Below are 21615 nucleotides of genomic sequence, written 5' to 3'. Positions count from 1 at the left end.
CTCAGAAGGTCAAGCAGGGTAGAGAAGTCAAGAAATCAGAGCCTTCCCCAGGTGCCTCTAAACTCAATTCAGATGACTGAAACTGGGTTTCAGTTAATCAGTTAATTTGCTCTGCAAGGGTCCAGCTGCTTTGGGTTTTTATTAGCTATAATTTACCTTAAGTCTTCCAGTTTGTGGTAGTCAAATGAGCTGTACTGGGGCAAAAATGATTCACCAGCTGAGTCTGTTTTAGTTTTAAGGCGAATATCACAAAACTTAATCATGTGCTTTTTTTGGACATCCCTGGCTCAGTTGGGAGCTCTCCCTTATCCCATGCTATAAGGGGTTTTTCTTTTCTTTTTTTAAAATTATTTTTATTCTAAATTTAAGAAATAAAACAAACATTTCCACAACAAAGTGGAATAGGAAAAAAAAGAATTGCTCCTGAAACTATAGATCTAGAATGTACAACTTACTAAATTCCTTTTAAATATACAAATAATCATGTCACTTCATTTTTTTTCCTTTCCCTCCCTCCCAGAACCCCATCAATAGCTACCATTAGACACAAATATGTGTGTACATATCTAAATATATACACACATATAAATACATACATACACACACACACACACACACACACACACACACACACACACACACACACACACACATATATATGAGAGAGAGAATATGAATTGTGAATATAAGAATGAGAGAATCTGGGCCCCAGACAGACTGCCTGATCCAGGAGGGAGGGTGGCTAGGGAAGGCTGGGAGGCACAGTCCAGTCTGGGGTTCAGCCCCCTGGAAGCAGGCGCCTCAGGCCTGGGGCCAACGTGGGGCCTTGGAGCAGGGAGGCCCAAGTCCGGGACCCTCAGAGCCCCCCCTCCCCTTCTGGTCGGGAAGTTTCAGCAGGAAATCGGACTGCCCGGGGCAGCTGGCACCGCCACCCGAGCCGCCCCCAAGCTGGCAGGAGCAAAGTAACCACCACTGCCAGCCTGGTAACTAACCCGCGCGGACTCAGCAGAAGCCAGCTGGGCGCTGCTTGGCCCGGAGCCCACCCGGAGCTGCCCAGCTCCGAGCCTGGGCACCCCCGCAGTCCTGGCTTTGGGCCGGGTCGGGCACGGAAACTGAGCAGCCCCGGGGGGGCAGGAGCCGGAACTCCCCCCCTCCCCTCCGGCCTCATAGTCCCATTTCCCACCCTCAGGAGGGCAGGGGAGGCCAGGGCTGTTCTCGGCCTCTCGCCCTCCTCCTCCTCTCCTTCCTCCTCCCCAGCCACGCCCTCTGCCTCAGTACCCCTCCCCACTTTTCTCTGCAGCCTTGGGGCCGCCCCCTTTCCCCGCCGCCAAGCCTGGTCTTTCCCGGAGAGGACCCAAAGGACTCACCTACCCCCACCCCTTCACTTCATAAATCGATTCTCCATCCAAGGGGCGCAGGGCGCTTCCGGGAAACAGATCAGGTAAGGAGCCGGCGGGTCAAACCACTCGCAAGTGTAGGGGAAGGTGTAGACGGCGCCCTGCCCCTCCGCACTTCCTATGTCCCAGAGGCCTCTGGGCCGCTGCTGTCCGGGCCTGGGGTTCTCTGGCCCTTCCCCCTCCCCAGCCTCAGCCCTGCCCCCGTCCCCTAACTCTGCCCAGCCTTGCCTGTACCCCGCTTCCCCTCGTGGCGCCCCTTCCCCTCCTCCACCGGCGCCCAGAAAGAAATGTAAGGAAATGGGGGTCCTTTCTGCACCCGCTTAGTTGTGGGGGTGCTCCTGTCCCGTGGGTGTGGAGATGAAAGAAAAAGGGGCCCCGGGGACATAGTTGTCCGGGGTTCCCAGCGGTGTTTGGGCTAATATACTTTGGGGGATAAAAAAGGCTCTTCCCCCTTCTCCCCCCCCCATGCCCAGTAAAGTTGTGGCAAAATAGTCTGGGGGGTGGAGGACTTCTCAAAAGCCAAGGCACAAGTAGTGACCTATTAAGGGTCTGCTGGGGAGGGAGTGGGAGTTGGATTAGTGGGGGAAGGGGGAAGGGTAGAGTCAGGGGAAAACAAGCCACCGCCACCGGAAGAGAAAACCTCACCCCGCCAGGATAGGGGGTTGCTAACGACACCCCTTCTCTTACTGGTCTCCAGCCCCAAACCTGCTACTCTGGTGACTCTAGCCATGCCCCTCTTGCTGGGGGTCTCTAGACTCACCCGAGTTTGATGTAGGAGGCAAAAAAGGGTTAATAGAAAAACCCAAGACCCAAGCTTTAATTCAGATGTTAGCTCTAAAAGGGAGTCAGATCCCAGTTAATGGGTAACTAATGTTAGGTTCTCGTGCCCATAGTGATCATCATCCATAAGGGACCAGAACGGGTCAGGTCAGAATAACAATACAGGAAAAAGACAACCTATAGAAATTCTCATGAAAAATGATTCTATTTTGAAACTAGCCATGGGAACCAGAAAGAGACATGCGCGGAAAAGGCCAAATTTGTCCCCAGATTCACCTTATGACGTGTAAACCCCCAAAACACACCTCCACTGACAAAGAGACCCGCCTCGGGGTTTGGCTTAGGACCCCAGGAACTCCAAATTAGGATAAGCCCTCCCCTGTAACAACTCTAGGTGGAGTATATTTTAATGAAAGGACAGGCCCTCCCCTGTACCTCCCCAAGGTGGAGATTATTATAATGAGACTGATAATCAATTTATCTATACTATAAATATAATTGTCTTTTCTTTCACTATTTGAGAGAAGCCTTTCCACTATTCTGGTTCTCTCCCTGTGGTCACCCACAGCATTACAATAAAACTTGGAAAACTGAGTCACTGAGTCTTGTGATTCTTTTGGGACAATCAATTTGACCCTAAATTCCATCCCACATCATTTGGTGCCCCATGTGACTTCAAGTCCTAGACTCAGTGGGGTGAGATCTCATTAAGGTAAGTTTGGGATCTGCCTTTAACTCCTGCACCCAGGTTTTTGGCTCATTTGGGAGTCTGGCCGGCTCACCAAAGTGAGTGGGGGTATTTCTCATTGATCCGGGATCAAGCGATTTACCCTGAGGGATTTCTTTTTTTTTTTTCCTGAAAAGCGAAGAAAGGAATTGCCTTGTTGGCAAGACCCAGCAGTCTGGGGGACGCCCTGGATTGGGTTCTTTGCTGTTTTAATGGACACCCACATGGACACAGGTGCGGTGTCGGTAACCTCCGGGAGGTTACGGATGGGTCGGGAAATTTTGACAAATTGGGAAAAGGGAATATGGAGAAAATTGGATGTAGCCAAAAAGAAACAAATGACTTTAAGAGAAAGGAGAATTAAGGGACAAATTGGAACAAGTCTGCTAGCACTGACCTGGAAAAGAAGATGGGTGGTGTTTTATTGCAATACCGTCTGACCACAGCAACCCCCTCATTCGGCTCTTGGGTTCCCTGGGACGGAGTATGCATTGTGTTTTTCCCCTCTGTTGCCTCAGAAACCTCAGTCACATTGGGTGGTCCCCCAAGGTCTGAGGTGGGAAGAAATCTGTACACAATATTCAACCATCTAACCAAGGTCTTTGATACTGTAAGTCGTGAGGGCTTGTGGGTGATTATGTCAACATTTCATTGCCCAGAGAATTTCATAAGTACTGTACGTCAGTTACATGATAGCATGTTTGCTTGGTTCTGGATAGTAGACGATGCTCTCAAGCTTTCCCAGTCACCAATGAAGTGAATCAGGACTGTGTGCTTGCTCCCCTGCTTTTTGGCATGATGTTTTCTGTGATGTTGTAAGATGAATTCAACTAGGACAAAAATGGCATCAAGGTCAGCTACCACTCTGATGGTAAATTATTTAACTTGAAAAGGCTACAAGCATAGACTAATGTGGAGGAAGAATTAGTGCATGATTTTTTGTTTGCCGATGAGTATACACTCAATGCAGCCTTTGAAGCTGAGATAAAGCAAAGTACGGATCATTTCTCTGCTGCTTGTGCTAAGTCTGTGTGTGTGTGTGTGTGTGTGTGTGTGTGTGTGTGTGTGTGGCAGTTGGGGTTAAGTGACTTGCCCAGGGTCACACAGCTAGTAAGTATCGAGTGTCTGAGGCCGCATTTGAACTCAGGTCCTCCTGATTCCAGGGCTGGTGCTCTATCCACTGCGCCACCTAGCTGCCCCTGCTTGTGCTAATTTTGACCTAACAGTTGACACCAAGAAAACAAAGGTGCTCCACCAGCCAGTATCACACCATCCATATGTGGAACCATCAGTTATGGCAAATGGAGAAGTTTTGAATACTGTGGATAAGTCCACTTACCTTGGAAATATACTTTCCAGGGATATCCACGTAGATGATGTGCTCTAACAGATCTAATACCCCTCCTCACAAAAAAAAGGAGAATACAAAAAAAGAGGGTTGGCACTCATGATTGCCAGAGCTAGCTCAGTGTTTGGGGACTCCAAAGGAAAGTGTGGGAGAGAAGAGCTATTAGACAGCTTAATAAACTGAAGTTCTACAGAGCTTTTGTGTTGACCTCATTGTTGTTTTCTATAACACCTGGATGGTATACTAGCACCATGTAAGGAAATGGAATCACTTCCATTTGAATTGTCTTAGCAAGATTCTGAAGATCAGCTGGCTTGCCATAATAAGGGGTCGGACACTGAGGTCCTTTCTCAAGCTGAACTACCAAGCATTCAAACCCAACACAGAGAGTATAGGGTTGTTAAATGCCAAAAGTACATTTGCTTATAAGACTTTTAATGGAAAACTCCCACAAGGCAAGTGCTCACATGGTCAGAAGGAGTGATACAAAGACACTCTCAAGGTCTCTTTGAAGAATTCTGGAATCAATTGCATGACACTGACAAAGGACACCCCAGCATGGCGCACCTGCATCAAAGAAGGCACTAATGCTTTATGAGCAAAGCAGAATTGCTCAAAAGAAATGAAAGACACACAAATTTAGAGATATATCCACTACAAACATTCACATGGACTATTTCTCTCTGACCTGTTGGCAGAACCTTTGTATTGGTCTGATCAGCAACAATTGGACACATTGTACCTTCACCCCAGCATAGTGATGTCATTTTGGTCCTCGTCAAGAACAAATGACAATAACCAAACAACCAACGAGTTGATTCTCTAGGATTCTGTAAGTATACCATCGTATCATCTGAAGAGTAGTTTTTCTTCATTACCTATTCTAATACCTTCAGTTTCTTTTTCTTCTCTCAATACTATAGCTAGTGCTTTTTTACTTGTTTTTTTCAATGACATGCAAAACAAGTTTTAACATTTGGTTTTTTTTAATTGAGTTTTTCCCTCCTTCAATCCTTCCCCACACCTCATTTGAGAAGGCAAGCAATTTGATATAGGTTACATATGTGGAGTAATATAAAAAAACACCATATTTCCATATTTGTCATGTTGTGAAAGAAAACACAGGCAAAACCCCCCAAGAAAAATAAAGTAAAAAAAGAAAAACCGGGGGCGGCTAGGTGGCGCAATGGATAAAGAACCGGCCTTGGATTCAGGAGTACTGTGGTAAAATATGAAAGTTTTTAACAGTCGGTTAGGATAAGTGAAAGACGCCAGTTTTTCAGGGACCACCCTTTTGGGGAGGAGATGAGCGGTCTGCCTGCTGCGCATGTCGGACTGCCTGCCGGGTGCAGTCCGCCTGCTGCGCATGTCAGACTGCCTGCCGGGTGCAGTGCGCCTGCTGCGCATGTCAGACTGCCTGCCGGGTTTTTTTTTGGACTTCCGGGGTGGAGAGAACGGGAGTAGCCTTTTTTTTTGCCGGCTTGGCGGGACTCCGGGCGGCGCGGCACAGACGGTCTGACTCACTCCAAAGGTGGCCTAAATCGGTTTGGTGAGTTTTTATAAGGAATATAGACAGCCTAGATTTAAGACGATTTGTACTGTATTTCTGTTTTCCTATCCTTCTAATCAACAACACCTTATATACAATAAAGGCTCTATCTAGAAAACCAGAAGCTTCTTCCATTTACTAGTCTGGGAGATGAATTAAGGGAAGGGTTAAGTAGGGGAGATTTATGATCTAATATCCAATTTTAAATCTCACAGTTTGGCGACCCCGAAGGGACCTTAAGGACCCTCCCACCCTCCCTAGTTTGGCCATAAGCCGGCTAATTCGGTGGATTTTCCAAATACCCCCCCCCCCCCCCCCCCGCGGACTTTCCCTTTGTCTAATCTCCCTTAAAGACTTTAAGCCTCTAAAAGTCTTGCTTTAAACAGAAAAGCCAGCCCAGTTTAAAGGGCAAGATGCTCGAATATTCTACCATCCCTTTGATTTTTCTCATCGGAATGTATTGGGACAGCATAACATCCCGACTTAGAGGAATAGTTTATTCAATGGTCCTTCATAACATTATTGGTTTTTTCCTCATTCAGGCAGCAAAAAGTTTTTTGTATAATAGTATACGTGAGAATCTTTGGGAAAATACGTTTAATATAAGTAGAAATTTTATGCCTGCAATTGAAATACCTTTTAATACCACATCCATAGTTCATACGACTAAGGATTTTATTTTTTTTTGTTGTTTTTTTTTTGTTTTTGTTATTATCATTGTTTTTGTTATTATCATTGTTATGATGTGGGGGAAACTCTCACATATGGAGAGAGACCTCAAAATGGCTGTTTCTACTAGAGATGATCCAAGTTCAGAATCAGATCAGCAGAAACTACTCCCTCTGCAGGAAGCTATAGAACATAGTAAGAAGGGAGTGCCAATTCAAGTCAGAAAATATAGCCCCTTTAGACCAAGTGACTTGAGCGCATGGAAATCAATCATCCCTAGTTTTGAGAAAAATCCAAACACTGTAATTTCACAGTTAAGGACTATATTTAATGCATATCAACCCAGTTGGGCTGATGTTACTTGCCTTTTGGAAACTTTACTGTCCCCAACTGAGATTACAGATATTATCTCAGCAGGAAATGCCCTTGTTGCGAAAGGTAAGGCCGATGTGGAATGGCCTCTAAAGGATCCAGAGTGGAATTATAATGATGATAGGGATTTCCAAAGATTAAAAGATGCTAGAGAAACACTTCTGAAGGGAATGGAATCTTGCTCTAGAAAACCGGAAAACTGGCAGAAATTTTTAAGCCTACCTCAGGAGGCTAATGAAAGACCAAACAGATTTTATGATAGACTTTGTGAGGCCGCTAGACAGTACACCAGATTGGATCCAGTAGATTTAAGAGATTCCTGTATCATTCTCAACACATTTGTTTATAATTCACTGCCAGAAATACGCAGATACTTTCTGAAACAATGTCCAGACTGGAGAAATCTCTCAGTAGATAGAATTAAGGAACTTGCAAATTATGTCTTTGACTCACGTGAGGAAGATCCAGATCACCCTAAACAGAGCATTCTGGCACCAGCGATTCCTAGTCAGCCATGTGGACACCGGAACAAGGACACTAAGGTGTGTTGTTACTGTCGTAAGGAGGGGCATGAATTGAGAGAATGTAGGACTTGGAGAAGAAATTCTAATTCTAATTACAGGCGAAATCAAAATAGAAATAGATCTTTTTGGAGGAATACAGAAAGGCAGTACCAGAATAATGGTAACCAAGACCCCCCTCAGAAGAGGACACAGGAATGATGGTGTCTTGGGGAGGAATGGAACATAGATAATGAAAGCCATATATTCCCAGATCCAGATTTTTTGAATGCACTTGTGCCAGTCCATTCACCTCCCCAGAGTAATGAACCACATGTCACCTTAAAAGTGGGGGAGACTTATTATGATTGTCTGCTAGACACAGGAGCCTCTAAATCAGTATTAGTAAGCAAACCAGATGCTGGGTGTAGACCTGTAGGATTTTTGAATGTAGTGGGAGTCTCAGGAAAGAGCCAGAGAGTGGCAAAATTGAATCCTCGCATGGTATCTATGGGGCCCTTAACAGTGGAACATTCATTTTTACTCATGCCTGATGCCCCTGTAAATTTATTAGGTCGTGATCTCCTTTGCAAGCTTAGAGCAACCATATCTTGTGCTCCAGATGGGGCTGTCTCCTTACAATTGCCAGAGGATACTGTTCATTTATTACCAATTTTACTTACAGAAGCTCAAGGAACAGCAGGGGAGGTATCCAAAATCCCCTCTGACATTCCTGAGTCTTTATGGGCCTCATCCCCTAATGAGGTGGGGCTCCTTAAGTCTGCCATGCCTGTTACCTTTAAAGTTAAGGGGGGACCACCCCCCTCCATTCCACAGTATCCATTGTCTAGGGAAGCAATAGAAGGGATCACCCCTATAATTGAGGCTTTGAAAAGCCAGGGTATTATTATTCCATGTCATCACTCTCCATGCAATACTCCCATTTTGCCAGTTAAAAAACCCAAGCCTGGGCCAGATGGTAAACCTGTTTATCGCTTTGTGCAAGATCTTAGAGCGATTAATAATTATGTTATTCCTAGACATTCTATAGTCGCAAATCCGGCTATGATAATTTCCTCAATTCCCTATGAATCTACATGTTTCACAGTGGTAGACCTTTGCTCTGCCTTTTTCTCCATACCAGTACATGAGGACTTCCAATATTTATTTGCTTTTACCTGGAAAAATAGACAGTGGACCTGGACTAGACTCCCACAGGGATTTGTAGACAGTCCCACATTATTTTCCCAAATTTTACAGCAGGATCTGGCCTCTATTACCTTTAAGGGCTCCACACTAGTACAATATGTAGATGACTTACTTTTGGCCTCTCCTAATGCTGAAATTTGTCAGGAAGATAGCCGTCACTTACTGCTGGAGCTGCACAAGAGAGGACACAAGGTTTCCAAGACAAAGGTACAATGGTGTTTGCCCCAGGTAGAATATTTAGGATTTATTTTGGCTGCTGGAACTCGCTCTGTCTCTTCTAAGAGAGTCCAGGCCATTCAACAACTCTCTGCCCCCACTACTAAGAGGCAGTTGAGAGCCATTCTGGGAGCAGCTGGGTACTGTAGACAATGGATACCCTCTTTTGGTGAAATTACTAAACCCCTCATAGCTCTTACAAAAAGTTCTGTTCCAGACAGTTTACAGTTGGATCCCCAGCATCTCTCAGCCATAAAAGAATTAAAACGGGCCTTGTTATCAGCACCTGCCCTAGGACTGCCAGATTATAGTAAGCCTTTCACTCTCTTTGTGCATGAACAAAGGGGGGTGGCTTCTGGAGTCCTGACTCAGTCACTGGGGCCTAACCAACGTCCTATAGCCTACTATTCAATTCAGCTGGACCCTGTAGCGGCTGGAGCGCCACCTTGCCTTAGAGCAGTGGCGGCCACAGCGCTTTTGGTAGAAAAAGCCTCTGATTTGGTCCTAGGTAACCCTCTAACTGTGCAATGCCCTCACGAAGTGGAGGCTCTCTTACTACGTCACAGGACACAAGCCTTTTCAGATCAAAGGCTGGCTAAGTATGAAATAACCCTGTTAGGTAATGAGAATATCACTTTAAAACGCTGCACAGTTCTTAATCCAGCAACACTACTCCCTAACTTACCATTCTCGGGGGAACCGTTGCATGACTGTGCTTCTTTAGTTGATATGGCTGAAAAACCCCGTGATGATCTTTTTGATACACCTTTAGAAAATCCTGATCTTGTCCTCTATACAGATGGTTCCTCATTTATGAGAGAGGGAACCCGTTTTACTGGAGCTGCTGTAGTTTCTGATTATGACACCCTCTGGGCAGCTTCTCTGCCTTCCCATTTTAGTGCACAGGCTGCTGAACTTGTGGCTCTTACACAGGCCTGTAATATAGCTAAAGATAAGAGTGCCACCATTTTTACTGACTCGAAATATGGCTTTGGCATATGCCACTTTATTGGTATGATTTGGCGTCAACGAGGCTTTCTAACATCCTCGGGCAAGGCTATTGCCAATGGGGACCTTATCAAGGACCTCTTAGATGCCCTAAAACTGCCTTCTTCCCTAGCCGTTGTACATTGCCCTGCCCACACAGGGAATAGTGATCCTGTTTCAAAGGGAAATGCACGAGCCGATTCTGCAGCCAAGCTTGCTGCATTAGAAGCTCCTGAACATGTATTTAACCTTTCACCTTCTGAGGATATTCCTTCCAACCTAACCTATGACGATTCTGAAGTAGAAAAGTGGAAAAAGAAATTTAAGGCGAAACAGATCAATGGCATCTGGGTGTCTCCGGAAGGTAAGCCATTTCTTCCCCGGAAATTCTACCACCAGGTATGCCTCTCTGTTCACAGAAAAGGCCATTTTGGTACACAAGGCATTGTAGACTCTATTAAGAGAACCTGGATAGCACCAGGTGTGACTAATACAGCATCTCGAATCTGCTCGGGCTGCTCCACATGTCAGTCTTATAATCAGTATGCTTTTAAGGTCAAAGCTTATGGAGGGCGTCCTCTAGCATATACACCTTTTGAGCACTTACAAATTGATTATATTACTATGCCAAAAGCAGGACATTATAAATTTTGCCTTGTTATAGTTGATCAGCTCACTCGGTGGGTGGAGGCCTTTCCCAGCCCCCGAGCCACAGCTGCCTTTGTTGCCAAAATTCTTCTTAAAGAGATAGTACCTCGTTTTGGCCCACCAGCCCGCATCGATTCTGACAAAGGCACACATTTCACTGATTCGATTTTATCCCAAATCTACTCTTTCTTGGGAGTGACTCCAAAATTCCACACGCCCTACCATCCACAAAGTTCAGGCCAAGTCGAACGTATGAATAAAGAGCTTAAGAGTATGATTGGCAAATTATGTACTGAAACCCATTTGAAATGGCCTGATGTTCTACCATTGGCATTATTCTATCTACGAAGTAGACCAAGAGGAGAACTTCATATATCTCCTTATGAAATGCTTTTTGGTCACCCTCCTATCCAAGCTAAAACTTTTTCCCCAGTTTATACATCACTGGTGGGAGGTGATACTTCTGTTGCTTCCTATATACAGGAATTACAGACCAGGCTACGTGAACTCCATGAGGCAGGAGCTGTGGTCCAGGCAGGACCATTAGACTTTTCATTGCATAACTTCAACCCAGGAGATAAAATATATGTAAAGAATTTTCAGAGAACCAGTGGAACTCAACCTGCCTGGGAAGGACCTTTTCAGGTATTATTGACAACTCCTACCGCCATTAAAATTGGTGAAAAAGACTCATGGATTCATTGCTCTCATATAAAGCCTGCACCATTCATAGGTGAAGAGATTTCAGATAGACCTGAGGTAGACGCTAAAGAGGTAAAAACCCTAACGATAGCAACTGTTAAAGAGCAAAGAAAGTTCAGAGGAAACAGGAAGTTCCCATTTAAGAATCCCACTGATCAGTTAAATGCTTTGGGACTCAGTCTTCGTAAAGTATCAGGAGACGGAAATTGCCTTTTTAGGGCTTTAGCAGACCAGCTAGAAGGTCACTGTAGAAATCATCTCAGACACAGACAAGAAGCTGCTTCTTATATGATTAACCATAGACAAGAGTTTGAGTCTTTTATAGTAAATGACTCCCCTTTTGAAGAATATGTTGATGAATTAAAGAAATTTGGAAAGTGGGGAGGAAATGATACAATTGTAGCATTTGCTAAGCAGCATCAGCTGAATGTTGTGGTTCATCAATTAAATCAGCCTTTATTGAAAATCAGTGGCACAGACAAAACTGATGCTACAGAACTCCACATTTTCTACCATAAAGAACATTATGACAGCATTAGAAAGATCAATGACAATTCAGAAACCCCTGCCACTTTGGCATGCAGAGAATTGGGGAACCAGTTAAAACAATGTGGCATACCCCAAACTCTAGCAGCTTAAATACCTTATAATTTAACAAGCATTTCCTTCTACAGGCAAAAGCACTGAAGTACATGGCCTAGTTTTCTGGCCTACCTCAACTATTTTTTTTTTTTTATTAATTTTTGGGTTTTTTTGTTTTTGTTTTGACTTTTGAAAGGCACTGAAAAGACCTGGAATTGACTGCACCTTTAAGTTCTTTAAGAGCACAAAAGGGTGCTTAGCGAATCTTTTGCTTTTTATTTTTTATTTTTGGTTTTGCTTTGGTTTTTTTTTTACTTTTGTTTCTTTTGCTTTTCTTTAAAACTAAATTTTGTAAACTAAGTGATTATTCAAAGACATTTTAAGTATATGCTGTGGGTGAGGCTATCGGGCCTCAGAAGCTACCAGAATTCTTCTTTTTTTTTTATTTACTCTTTCTTTTTGAGAGAACCATGAGTTCTAATGAGTTTTGTTTTATTTATTTATTTTTCTCCTTTCTCTTGTATGTTGTTCTGTTTAACTAAAAAGTACCAGAAATTGCTTGATACCTCACTGAAAACATTGAATATTGAATCTTGCTAATTGAAGTCTTATTTCTTTTTGATGAATTAATCACCACTTTAAGTATCTGCTACTGTTATACCAGAGAATTCATGTATAAGATGATGTGGTCTACTTGCTAAAAGAAGATTATGTAATAATGTCTAAAAGAAGATTATGTAACAATGTCTAATATAATCAGCTATTTACATTCGTTTATTATTTATATGTCATTATACTCTGGGTATGGTTTGGAATTATTGTATATATCACTAATATATTCTCAGTTATGCAGCATAGCACACATTTTTACCATCATATTGTCTTTGGTGAAATTAATGAGATTTCAGAAATATGGAAACTTATCATTTCAGAGACTAACTTGCTGTGAACTCTGACGCAGGCCCTGGAGAGAATATATGTGCAACAAAAGGAGAGACAGGTATACGTAAGTCCATGGTTTGCTTATGATGGTGACTATGTAGAGCACAATTACTAGGCACAGTCCAGTATTCATCCTCTCTCCCTCCTAATTTAACCTAATTTAACTGAACTTATTTATCTTTTTATCTCACTCAGTTGAATTCACCTGTGGCCTAGCACAATCACTGGCTGTCTCAGAACCATGAGATATGGTATGATAACCTTTCCATAACATTTTCAGGTGTCATGAACACATACTAAATTTGGCTTTGATCCAGACACATGGTGGTAAAAAGTGTTACACATTGCATAACTACCTCAACCCTCTATTACAAGTCTAACCATATAAAGGAGGGAATGTAATGGAATTTATTAATTTGATCATTGACAATGCTATGCTAAGGTTTTAAAAATACAGCAATTCAAACAGTTAAAGAAGATAATCCAGCTTTCCAGACCAGAGTCCAGAATCCAGTTTTCCAGACCAGAATCCAGTTTCCTCCTGATGACATCTTACCACTTCAAGAAGACAAGAGAACTCAGAGACTTTATATGAACTGTTTTGCTTTATTAGCTTTTACTATCTCCTTTCTGTTATATACTATCTGTGGCATGTACTCTCTGCAGAGGCTCTCCCTTTGCAAGACTAATGTCAAAGCGTCGGTTCATGAGGAAAAAAAAAAAAAAATCGCCCCTCTGGACAAAACTTTCCTCTCTTCCTTTTCTGTATTGTTGTTCGCATATTATTAGTCAGCAAAAGTTATTATATTCTTTTTACTGTTCCATCAAGGAAACATTCCGTTTCTTGGGGAAGCAAAGGGGGGAAATGTGGTAAAATATGAAAGTTTTTAACAGTCGGTTAGGATAAGTGAAAGACGCCAGTTTTTCAGGGACCACCCTTTTGGGGAGGAGATGAGCGGTCTGCCTGCTGCGCATGTCGGACTGCCTGCCGGGTGCAGTCCGCCTGCTGCGCATGTCAGACTGCCTGCCGGGTGCAGTGCGCCTGCTGCGCATGTCAGACTGCCTGCCGGGTTTTTTTTTGGACTTCCGGGGTGGAGAGAACGGGAGTAGCCTTTTTTTTTGCCGGCTTGGCGGGACTCCGGGCGGCGCGGCACAGACGGTCTGACTCACTCCAAAGGTGGCCTAAATCGGTTTGGTGAGTTTTTATAAGGAATATAGACAGCCTAGATTTAAGACGATTTGTACTGTATTTCTGTTTTCCTATCCTTCTAATCAACAACACCTTATATACAATAAAGGCTCTATCTAGAAAACCAGAAGCTTCTTCCATTTACTAGTCTGGGAGATGAATTAAGGGAAGGGTTAAGTAGGGGAGATTTATGATCTAATATCCAATTTTAAATCTCACAGTACCTGAGTTCAAATCCGGCCTCAGACACTTGACTTACTAGCTGTGTGACCCTGGGCAAGTCACTTAACCCCCATTGCCCAGCAAAAAAAAAAAAAAGAAAAGAAAAAGAAAAACCAGTATGCTTTGATTTGCATTCAGATTCCATCAATTCTTTCTCTGGAGGTGGATAACATTTTTCATCATAAGTCCTCCAGAATTGTCTTGGATTTTTCTGTTGCTGAGAATGCCTAAGTCATTCACATCTGATCATGTTATAATTTTGCTGTTACCGTGTATCATGTTTTCCTAGTTCTACTCACTTTTCATTCGGTTAATGTAAATCTTTCCAGGTTCTTCTGATAGCATTCTGCTTGTTATTTCATATGGCACAATAGTATACCATCACAATTACATCCCATAACTTGTTCTGCTATTTCCTAGTTGATAGACATCTGTTCAAATTTTAAATCTTTGTAACAACCAAAAGGGCTGAAGAGCTAGCATTTCTAAAGCAGTATTTAACATCAGTGGCAATATAAGCATACTTGCTTCACTCCTGATCTTATTGGGAAGGCTTCTAGCTTATCCCCATTACAAATAATGCTTGCTGATGGTTTTAGATACTCATCATTTTATTTTATTTTTTAATACCCATCATTTTAAAGAAAGTTCCATTTATTCCATGCTTTCTAGTGTGTGTGTTTTTTAAATAGGAGTGTTGTATTTTGTCAGTAGCTTTGTCTGCAACTATTGAGATAATTATATGATTTTTATTGCTTTTGTTTCTGTTATGGTTAATTGTGCTGATAGTTTTCCTAATGTTGGACCAGACCTCCATTCCTGCTATAAATACCAATGGGTCATAGTGTATGACCGTTGTTATATATTGCTGTAATCTCTTTGCTATTGTTTTAATTCTTTTGCATCAATAATCTTTTTTTTCTTTTCTTTTTTTTTTTCAGGGCAATGAGGGTTAAGTGACTTGCCCAGGGTCACACAGCTAGTAAGTGTCAAGTGTCTGAGGCCAGATTTGAACTCAGGTCCTCCTGAATCCAGGGCCTATGCTCTATCCACTGCACTACCAAGCTGCCCCTTGCATCAATAATCATTAGGGAAATTGGTCTATAGTTTTCTTTAACTGTTTTTGATCTAGCTAGTTAAGATATCAGCACCATATAAGTATCATAAAAAAAATTTGGATGTATTCCTTTGCCTATTTGTGCAAATAGCTCATATGGTATTAGAATTAATTGTTCTTTAAATGTTTGGTAAAATTCACTTGTGAATTCATCTGGTCCTAGGCATTTTTTTCTTAGGCAGTTCATTGATGGTTTGTTCAATTTATTTTTCTAAAATAGGGTTAAATATTCTATTTCTTCTGTTAATCTGGGCAATTTATATTTTTGTAAATATTCATCCATTTTACTTACATAATTAGGTGCATTGGCATTTAATTGGGCAAAATAGCTCCTAATAATTGCTTTAATTTCCTCTTCATTTGTCGTGAATTCACCCTTTTCATTTAAAATGTTTTGTGTGTGTTTGACATTTTGAGTTCTGAACTGTCTCCTTCCCTCCCTCTTGACCTCACACTAAAGAAGGCCACCATTTGACACAGATTTATAAATAAATATAAAACCAAACTCTGCATACTTCTGTTTATCAGTTCTTTTTCTGGAAGTTGATAGCATCTCCCTTCGTAGGTCTTTAAAGCTGATTTGAGTATTTATAGTACTCAGAATAACTTGGTTATTCACAATTATTTATTGAACAAAATTGCTGTTACTGTATACAATGTTCTTTTGGTTCTCACTTCACTTTTCATTTTTTCATGCAGGTCATTTCATGTTTTTCTAAAATCAACTCTCATTTCTTACAGTACAGTCGTATTGCATCAAAACCATATACCACAATTTGTTTAGCCTTTTCCCAATTGATGGGCATCCCCTCAGTTTCTTGTTCTTCACCACCACAAAGAGAAAGATGTTATAAATATTTTTTTGTTTGTTTTTCGTTTTTGTTTTTTGTGAGGCATTTGGGGTTAAGTGACTTGCCCAGGGTCACACAGCTAGTGTCAAGTGTCTGGGGCCGGATTTGAACTTGGGTCATCCTGAATCCAGGGCCGGTGCCCTATCCACTGCGCCATCTAGCTGCCCCTGATGCTATAAATATTTTTGAACATTTAGATTATTTTCCTTTTTACCTGATCACCTTGGGAAATAGGCCCAATAGTTCCATTGCTAAATCAAAGGGTATACACAGTTTTATAATTCTTTTGGTCTAATTCCAGATTCCTCTCCAAAGCAGTTGTATCAGTTCACAACCCCACCAACAGTGTATTGGTGTCTAATGTTTCCAAATCCCCTTCAACCTTTGTCATTGTCCCCTTCTGTCATTTTAGCCGATCTGACAGCTGTGAGATGGTGTCTCGGTGTTGTTTTATTTTGTATTTCTCTAATCAATAATGATTTAAAGCATTTTTCATATCACTCTCTAGAGATTCCATACCCTTTTTATTTTTGATACTGGTCATTTGGTTTTCTTGACTTTTTTTTTTACTAAATTACCCAAGGGTTTATCTATTTTTTAAAAATAAAACCAGCTCCTAGTTTTAATTATTAGTTAATTTTCAATTTTGTTAATATCTCTCTTGATACTCAACATTTCCAATTTGGTATTTAAGTTGGGATTATAAATTGGCTCTGTTTCTAGTTTTTTTAAGTTGCATGCATAATTAATTGATTTGCTGTTTCTCTATTTTATTGATGTAAGCATTTAGAGATGTAAAATTTCCCCATAGTTCTGTTTTAGTTGTATGTCATAAATGTTGGTACATTAGACAATTATAATTAATAATCAATAATCAATAAATTATTATTGTCATAGTCTTTAGTGAAATTGTTTCTGTGATTTTTTTCTTTCACCCTTCATTGATTAACATTAGAGTATTTCGTTTCCAATTTATCTTTAATATATGTTTCCATGGCCATTTATTGAATATAATTTGTCCTGCATTGTGGTCTGGATATATTTAATATTTCTGCTTTTCTGCATTTGGTTTTGAAGCTCCTATGCCCAAAAACATAGTCAGTTTTTTAAGGTGCCATTTATAGCCACAAAGAAGGTATACTTCTTCTATTCTAATTTGATTTTCTCCAGAAGTCTATCACATCTAACTTTTCCAAAATCCTATTCATCTCCTTAACTTCTTTTTTTTGCTTTTTTATGATTAGATTAATCTGGTTTGGAGAAGTGAAAGTTTAGGTCCCCCACTAGTATAGTTCTAGTGTCTGTTTTATCTTGCAACTCATTTAAATTTTCCTCTCAGAATTTGGATGCTATAACAATTGGTGTATGTATGTTTAGTGTTGTTATTATTTCATTATGTATTGTAACTAGAGGCAAAATTTAGTTTCCCTGCTTATCTCCTTTAATTAGGTCTATTATGCTTCAATTATGCACATTTGTTTTTCCAGTGGGGGGAGGGGTGATGTGTTTGTAGAAAATGCAACATTATTTGCTTAATGTAGCATTAAAAAAAAATTTAGATCAAACCCCTTGGACCCTCATAACCAATCCCTAAGGGATTCTTGATTCCCTATGTGAGGACTATTGGTGCACCATGCAATTCACTTTCTGGCAGAAGGATGGTGGACTCTAGGTCCAGAATAATATTTTTGGATATGGGAAATGCAAAGATTTAAACATTTTTGTTTCTTAAAAGGATTTTGTTTTTTCTTTTGTTATTTAGGGAACAGAGGCAATCAAAGATAAAATTTTAAAATAAAGAAATAATGGCTATCCTAAAAAAAGTGATGTGCTCTAACAGAATCTAATATCCCTTCTCACAAAAAAAAGGAGAATACAAAAAAAGAGGGTTGGCACTCATGATGGAGTCTTATCTACATCAAAATTTTTTTAAAAGGGACTACCTGGTGGGGCAGCTAGGTGACGCAGTGGATAGAGCACTGGCCTTGGATTCAGGAGGACCTGAGTTCAAATCCAGCCTCAGACCTTTGACACTTACTAGCTGTGTGACCCTGGGTAAGTCACTTAACCCCAATTGCCTCACCAAAAAAAAAAAAAAAAAAAAAAGGGACTACCTGGGAAATTGCATTATGCTTAAAGATATGATAGTGAAATAATATGAATATTTAGTATATTGTAACAAATGGCATATTATTTAGAAATCTGAATAGATTATAAGAAAATGTGGATATAACTAAGAATTATTACAAGACAACTGAAAAGAGTAAATCTATTCCTCAGGTTAGGATGAAATTTACAATGAATGATCATGTGATAGAGCATCCAACTGGTTCATACAGAACCATATGGCGATTTCCTGAATACAACAGAATAAAATGATCACAAAAAATCATTTCAAGAGAGGATTGAAAGTAAAATGGCTGTGATCTGTCTAGTGTCGTGGACAGAACACACTCAGTCATAAGATTTGAGTTCTAATCTCTGCTGCAGGGATTTGGGTCAGGTCACTCACCCATTCAGAGGCCACAGCCTGATTTGTAAAGTATCATGAGAAGCCTCACTTTGCCTGTGTCTTAGGTTTGTTGTCAGGGTCTGATATTATTGGACGGTGTGTAGAGCTCTGTGTTAAGTAAATCATCTTCTTGGCGTGAGCTAATAGCGGTTAAAAGTGATTGGTTCTGTCCACTTTACTTTGAAAACCCTTCTTTTTGACTGGGGAAATTGAAAGTCAAACATTTTATTTTCTGCCGACAGAAGAATATATATTTACACATGTATGTTTGTTTCCATCAGATGCAGAGACCAAGTTCAATGTGGAAGAGACGAGTGTAAATCTGAAAATGACCTCCTGGAAAGACTGTACTGAAGACAGGGCTGGAGAAAAAGATTGTGAAAGCAATCCACATAGTGAAGCTTTGAGAAATAGTTCCAATGTTGATAAAGATAAGAGATTACATACTGAAGAGAAACCATATGAGTGTCATGAATGTGGTAAAGCTTTTTGTGTACACTCTTCCCTTGTTGTACATCAGAGAATCCATACTGAGGAGAAGCCTAATGAATGTAATAAACCTAGAAAGACTTTTAGAGAGAGATCTACTCTTGCTAAACACCAGAGGATCCATACTGGAGAACAATCTTTCATATGTGATCAGTGTGGAAAGAATTTCCGATGTTACTCCAAGTTTGCTGAACATCAGAGAATCCACACTGGTGAGAAACCTTATGAATGTAATGAATGTGGAAAGGCTTTCACACAGCACTCCAATCTTGCTAAACATCAGAGAATTCATGCTGGAGAGAAACCTTATGAATGTAATGAATGTGGAAAGGCTTTTACACAGCACTCCAATCTTGCTAAACATCAGAGAATCCACACTGGAGAGAAACCTTATGAATGTAATGAATGTGGAAAGGCTTTTACACAACACTCCAATCTTGCTAAACATCAGAGAATCCATGCTGGAGAGAAACCTTATGAATGTAATGAGTGTGGAAAGACTTTCACACAGCGCTCTAATCTTGCTAAGCATCAGAGAATCCACACTGGAGAGAAACCTTACGAATTTAATAAATATAAAAACACTTTGAGAGAGACATCTACTCCTACTAAACATCAGAGAATCCACACTGGAGAACAATCTTACATATGCGATCAATGTGGAAAGAATTTCCAGTGTTACTCCAAATTTGCTGAACATCAGAGAATCCACACTGGAGAGAAACCTTATGAATGTGATGAATGTGGAAGGGCTTTCACACAGTACTCCAATCTTGCTAAACATCAGAGAATCCATGCTGGAGAGAAACCTTATGAGTGTAATGAATGTGGAAAGGCATTCACACAGCACTCCAATCTTGTTAAACATCAGAGAATCCACACTGGAGAGAAACCTTATAAATGTGATCATTGTGGAAAGGCTTTCACACAGAGTTCAAATCTTGCTAAACACCAGAGAATCCATTCTGGAGAGAAATCTTATGAGTGTCATGCATGTGGTAAAGCTTTTAGTGCACACTCTTCCCTTATTAAACATCAGAGAATCCACACTAGAGAGAAACTTTGTGAACATAATAAATACAGAAAGAATTTCAAAGAGAGATCTACTCTTGCTAAACATCACACAATCAGCACTGGAGAACAATCTTACATATGTAATCAATGTGGAAAGAATGTCCGATGTTACTCCAAATTTGCTGAACATCAGAGAATCCACACTGGAGAGAAACCTTATGAATGTGATGAATGTGGAAGGGCTTTCACACAGTACTCCAATCTTGCTAAACACCAGAGAATCCATGCTGGAGAGAAACCTTATGAATGTAATGAATGTGGAAAGGCTTTCACACAGCGCTCTAATCTTGCTAAACATCAGAGAATCCACACTGGAGAGAAACCTTTTGAATGTAATCAATGTGGAAAGGCTTTCACACAGAGCTCAAATCTTGCTAAACACCAGAGAATCCATGCTGGAGAAAAACCTTATGAATGTAATGAATGTGGAAAGGCTTTCACACAGAGCTCGAATCTTGCTAAACATCAGAGAGTCCACATTGGAGAGAAACTTTAGGAGTGTCTGGAATGTGGTAAATCTTTTAATGTACATTCTTCTCTGATGAGATATCAGAGAATCCATTCTAAATGAAAAACCTCATTAATATAATCAATGTGGGAAATTATTCAGGACAAAGTCATCCCTTATTTTCTGCCCGAAAATTCATAGAAGAGAGAAATCACATCTCTGCAATGAATATGGAAAGGCATACAAATGGAGTACAGAACTTGTTAGACATTAGGAATTACATCTTGGGAACAAGCCATATATGGACTCAGTCTGAAAATATCTTCAGCCCAAGATCATTTCTTGCTTTACATGAGAGGATATACAGTGGAGAGAAGACTTATGAATGTGCTTAATGAGGACCTTCCTATCTCTGGAACATGGAGGCCACTAGACACCACAATATTCACAATGGAAAGAAGTCTTATAAAAGCAAGAATTGTGGGAAGGCCTTCACCTGGAGTTCATACTTGGGTGTACACTGGAAAAATCTGGCTACAGTTAAAATTTATGGATCTAATTAATGAGAGAAGGCCTCTCCCTGCAGGACAGAACTCATTACACATTGCATATTTCATCCTGTGCATGAAGCCCTGAAAATGGATTTAATTTTTCTCTGAAATCCTAGGGTTTATCATGACTCCTCTCTAATATTCCATGGCATTCCTATACCATAACTTCTTCAGCCATTCCCCATTTGATTGGTATTCACTTTTTTTCATGATTATCAGCTGGCACAAAAAGTCCTAGTATGAATATTTTAGAATCTGTTGGATATTTATTTTTGTAATAATTTTTTTAGACTCCTGGGTGGCACAACAGATAAAGACTTTGCCTGAATGAACAAAATCTGAGTTTAAATTCAGCCTCTGATACTGACTAGCTGTATAAGCCAGGGTGAGTCACTTAACCTATTCCTGTCTGAATTTTCCCATCTGCGCAATGGGGATAGTAATAGCACCTACCAAATGGCAAGCAGAATGATTTAAAAAAAACTGGAAAGATTTACATAAACTGATGCAAAGTGAAGTGAACAGAACTAGAAG

The 21615-nt window shown here is 40.8% G+C and overlaps 2 protein-coding genes across 3 annotated transcripts in view; both read left to right on the top strand.

Moving 5' to 3' along the window:
• The window catches only part of LOC122750294 (translation initiation factor IF-2-like), a 14228-nt gene extending 12680 nt beyond the window's left edge, over positions 1 to 1548 (top strand). Inside the window, exon 2 of the mRNA XM_043996986.1 lies at positions 752 to 1548. Within this exon, the coding sequence (XP_043852921.1) occupies positions 752 to 1445 (694 nt within the window). The 3' untranslated portion in view covers positions 1446 to 1548. The remainder of the gene's footprint in view (positions 1 to 751) is intronic.
• LOC122750288 (zinc finger protein 271-like) lies at positions 843 to 21615 on the top strand. 2 transcript variants are annotated; one of them, XM_043996979.1, is made up of 4 exons: positions 843 to 983; positions 1301 to 1441; positions 4951 to 5084; positions 18801 to 21615. In XM_043996979.1, exon 4 carries the CDS (start codon positions 18848 to 18850, stop codon positions 20576 to 20578), a length of 1731 nt encoding a protein of 576 aa, XP_043852914.1. In that variant the 5' UTR covers positions 843 to 983; positions 1301 to 1441; positions 4951 to 5084; positions 18801 to 18847; the 3' UTR covers positions 20579 to 21615. The 2 variants fall into 2 exon arrangements, with proteins under 2 accessions (XP_043852914.1, XP_043852913.1); XM_043996978.1 differs by lacking the exons at positions 843 to 983; positions 4951 to 5084 and having other exon boundaries at positions 1312 to 1441.

The sequence above is a fragment of the Dromiciops gliroides genome, chromosome 3 (genome assembly GCF_019393635.1).
Source record: "Dromiciops gliroides isolate mDroGli1 chromosome 3, mDroGli1.pri, whole genome shotgun sequence".
NCBI classification, from domain to species: Eukaryota; Metazoa; Chordata; class Mammalia; order Microbiotheria; family Microbiotheriidae; genus Dromiciops; species Dromiciops gliroides.
The sequence above is the reverse complement of the archived record's forward strand: the minus strand, read 5'-3'. Positions and strand labels throughout refer to the sequence as shown.